The sequence below is a fragment of the Lycium ferocissimum genome, chromosome 6 (genome assembly GCF_029784015.1).
Source record: "Lycium ferocissimum isolate CSIRO_LF1 chromosome 6, AGI_CSIRO_Lferr_CH_V1, whole genome shotgun sequence".
In the NCBI taxonomy this organism is placed as follows: Eukaryota; Viridiplantae; Streptophyta; class Magnoliopsida; order Solanales; family Solanaceae; genus Lycium; species Lycium ferocissimum.
Window position 1 is genome coordinate 72667419 of NC_081347.1, and position 2689 is coordinate 72670107.

The 2689-nt window shown below is 32.5% G+C and overlaps 1 protein-coding gene across 1 annotated transcript; it reads right to left on the bottom strand.

The window, feature by feature from the left end:
- Positions 1-198: 198 nt before the first annotated feature.
- Positions 199-2689, bottom strand: LOC132061631 (uncharacterized). Its single transcript, XM_059454403.1, has 4 exons — positions 2366-2689; positions 1858-1910; positions 546-809; positions 199-473 (listed from the first exon to the last, which is right to left on the bottom strand). Exons 1-4 carry the CDS (start codon positions 2687-2689, stop codon positions 248-250), a joined length of 867 nt encoding a protein of 288 aa, XP_059310386.1. The 3' UTR covers positions 199-247.

Here is a 2689-nt window from a genome sequence, read left to right on the forward strand (position 1 = left end):
AACATCAATTACACTAATATAGTGAAAATGCATAATGTGTATATCAAATGATAAAAAACACCGCAATTTACACAAAAGAAGTGAAAAAAATATCGATGATTCAAAACGATTACCAAAAATTTCATTGATGAGAAAACACACATAGTCGTCAAGTCTTACCAAAAAAAAAAAAAACCAACAAAATGTACAAATTTTTCAACTAACATTAATGTAAACAACAGAGTTCAAACATTAAAAACCTAACGGACTAATTAAGAACTACTATGGCAACATCATCAAAATCTATTGCAGGCCTACATGCCTTTGGAGGCAGTTCATTATCACTGAAGGCATTCAAATCACCCTTTTGCCATCCATATTCCCAAAGTAAAGCGTCGTATCTCTGTAGTAGAATTTCTGCATCGATCTTTTCTGGAATCAATCTACCAGAACACAAGTACTCAACAAATGCTGCAACGTGAACACCACAATCCCTGGAAAAAAAAAGTCATTACTTGATTAATTTGTGAAAAAAAAAAAAGGAAATGTGATTAAGAAATACGTACATGGATCCGGAGGCTTGTTGTGGCAGTTTGTTCACATACACAATATCAAAGTCATCAGTCTGTTGTTTGCCCTTGAATTTTGGGTGGTTAATAAAATCGATGTCTCTTTTATTCTTATAAAACCCAGCCAGTTGTAAATGATGTGGCAAAAGGGTGGCTAGCTTGTGTATTTCTCTTCTAACAATGGCATCATGACCTGCAGCTCGGTATGAGTTGCAAATGTACAAACACACACGCACGTAAAAGTAAAAAACATCAGTTCGGCTAACAGGTTAAATAATAACAAAAAGAAAAACTAAAACTATAAATACCTTTCAATGAAACTAACATATCTTATATATGTGAAATATAGAGAAATACAGAGAAATATGACAACCCAAAAATCTGACAAGTATATCATTGATATACAAATGAAAACAGTAAGAAATGATTAACAATAAATGCTACGAAAAAACATAAAAAAATAGAGTGTTCGAATATTACCGACTCTTTGCCAACTCTAAGCAGTCCTTCCATCAAGATATCGTATTTTGGCTGACCGTCATTGGTCCTCCAATTCAACATTCTTGGAATGGAATTTCTGGATTTAACATGAAGAAGATAAGATGGAACTCTTGAGCAACACTCATATAGCCAAACTTGCATGCAAAGAGGCATCCCGTGAATTCTCGTAATATCGTGTTGTTGGAATATTTCTTGTTGATGCTTTTGATCAAATCACGAAATGATTCTTTGCCCCATGATAATCGACATATCTTCCATCCTCAACAACTTCAAAATGAACTCTTGGTATGTTCGTTTTCTTTGACTCACCGCAATATATATATATATATATATGTATGTATGTATGTGTATATATATATATATGTATGTATGTATGTATGTATGTATTTATAAAGTACGTAATCGTAAAGCTTAAGCGCGTCCCCGCATTATCACCCCAACTCTTATTCTTAAAACAATCAATCAACTCCAATCTTTTGACATTACTTCCTGCTTCTACCAAAATAAGTATTCATTATCCTATTATTTTTTTCCTCGTCTTAAGTAAATTGACCTTCGTTAGCTACACAATTCAGCCTGCTAATAAGGGTAAATTCTCTCATTGAAAAACGCAAAACAGTACCATTTATATCTAGAGTAAAGTAATCAGGAGTACTTTCATTGAGCTCTCTTACCATGAAGCACCTAAAAATGCAGTGGTTGTGACCGTATCCCGAGAAATTTTTCAAAAATTATATTGGTAAACATTTCTATCTGTGGATCAGTTAGATGACCCCTGATATCTTTGAACACATCGATGTTCGTATACCATTGCATTGATGGAGCCCTTTCGGGATGACGCTTAACATAAAATTTAGATTCCTGAAATAAAACAAGGCAACACTAACATTTAGACGGGGCACAAATAAATACAATGCAAACAAACAACTAATGTGACATACCATACATATAAATATATTAAAATACATTGCACTACGTACCATATTCCACAAATGTCAACATGTATATACAAAAGAACACGAAATAAATAAACACCAACTATATACATATAAATATATCAAATACGCAGACCGCACACCACATTCCACAAATGTCAACATGTATATACAAAAACACAGTAAATAAACACCTCAAAATAATTCTTTTAAAGAAACATAACTATAGAGAAATACAACAAACAAATCAAAAAAAATTGTACAAAAAGAAACTTAAAACCTTTGAAATATACAGAAATATATTGAAATATACATTCAAATATTCTTAAAAAATATAGAAATATAGTTAAATATAAACAAAAATCGAAAAAACAACAATACCTGTTCATCCTTTCCCAGATCTACATTACCATCAGAGGAATGCTTGAATCCTTTTCTCTTCTTAGGTTGAGACACTTTGGAACCTTGTTTCACAGAAACATTAACTTTCGGCTTGCTTGATTTTGGAACTTCAGTACCTTTAAGTTGACGAATCCTTGAGGGATTGTTAATCTTCTTGCTTCTTAACTCAACAACAACTTTTGCTTTTGCAGATTCTCCTGCAATTGCATGTTGATGTTGAGATAAACCCAATGAAATTCTAGGACTATCATAATCTTTTACAGTACCTCGTGTATTTCGTCTTGGAGTATCAATATCCGCCAT

Bases quoted from the DNA above. Each gene is read 5' to 3' on its own strand.
- LOC132061631 (XM_059454403.1), bottom strand. From the start codon at position 2,689: ATGGCGGATATTGATACTCCAAGACGAAATACACGAGGTACTGTAAAA. The intron at 1,911-2,365 runs GTATTGTTGTTT...GTTTTATTTCAG, and splicing joins ATCTGGGAAAGGATGAACAG to GAATCTAAATTTTATGTTAA. The intron at 810-1,857 runs GTATACGAACAT...TTAACCTGTTAG, and splicing joins AGGGCTCCATCAATGCAATG to CCGAACTGATGTTTTTTACT.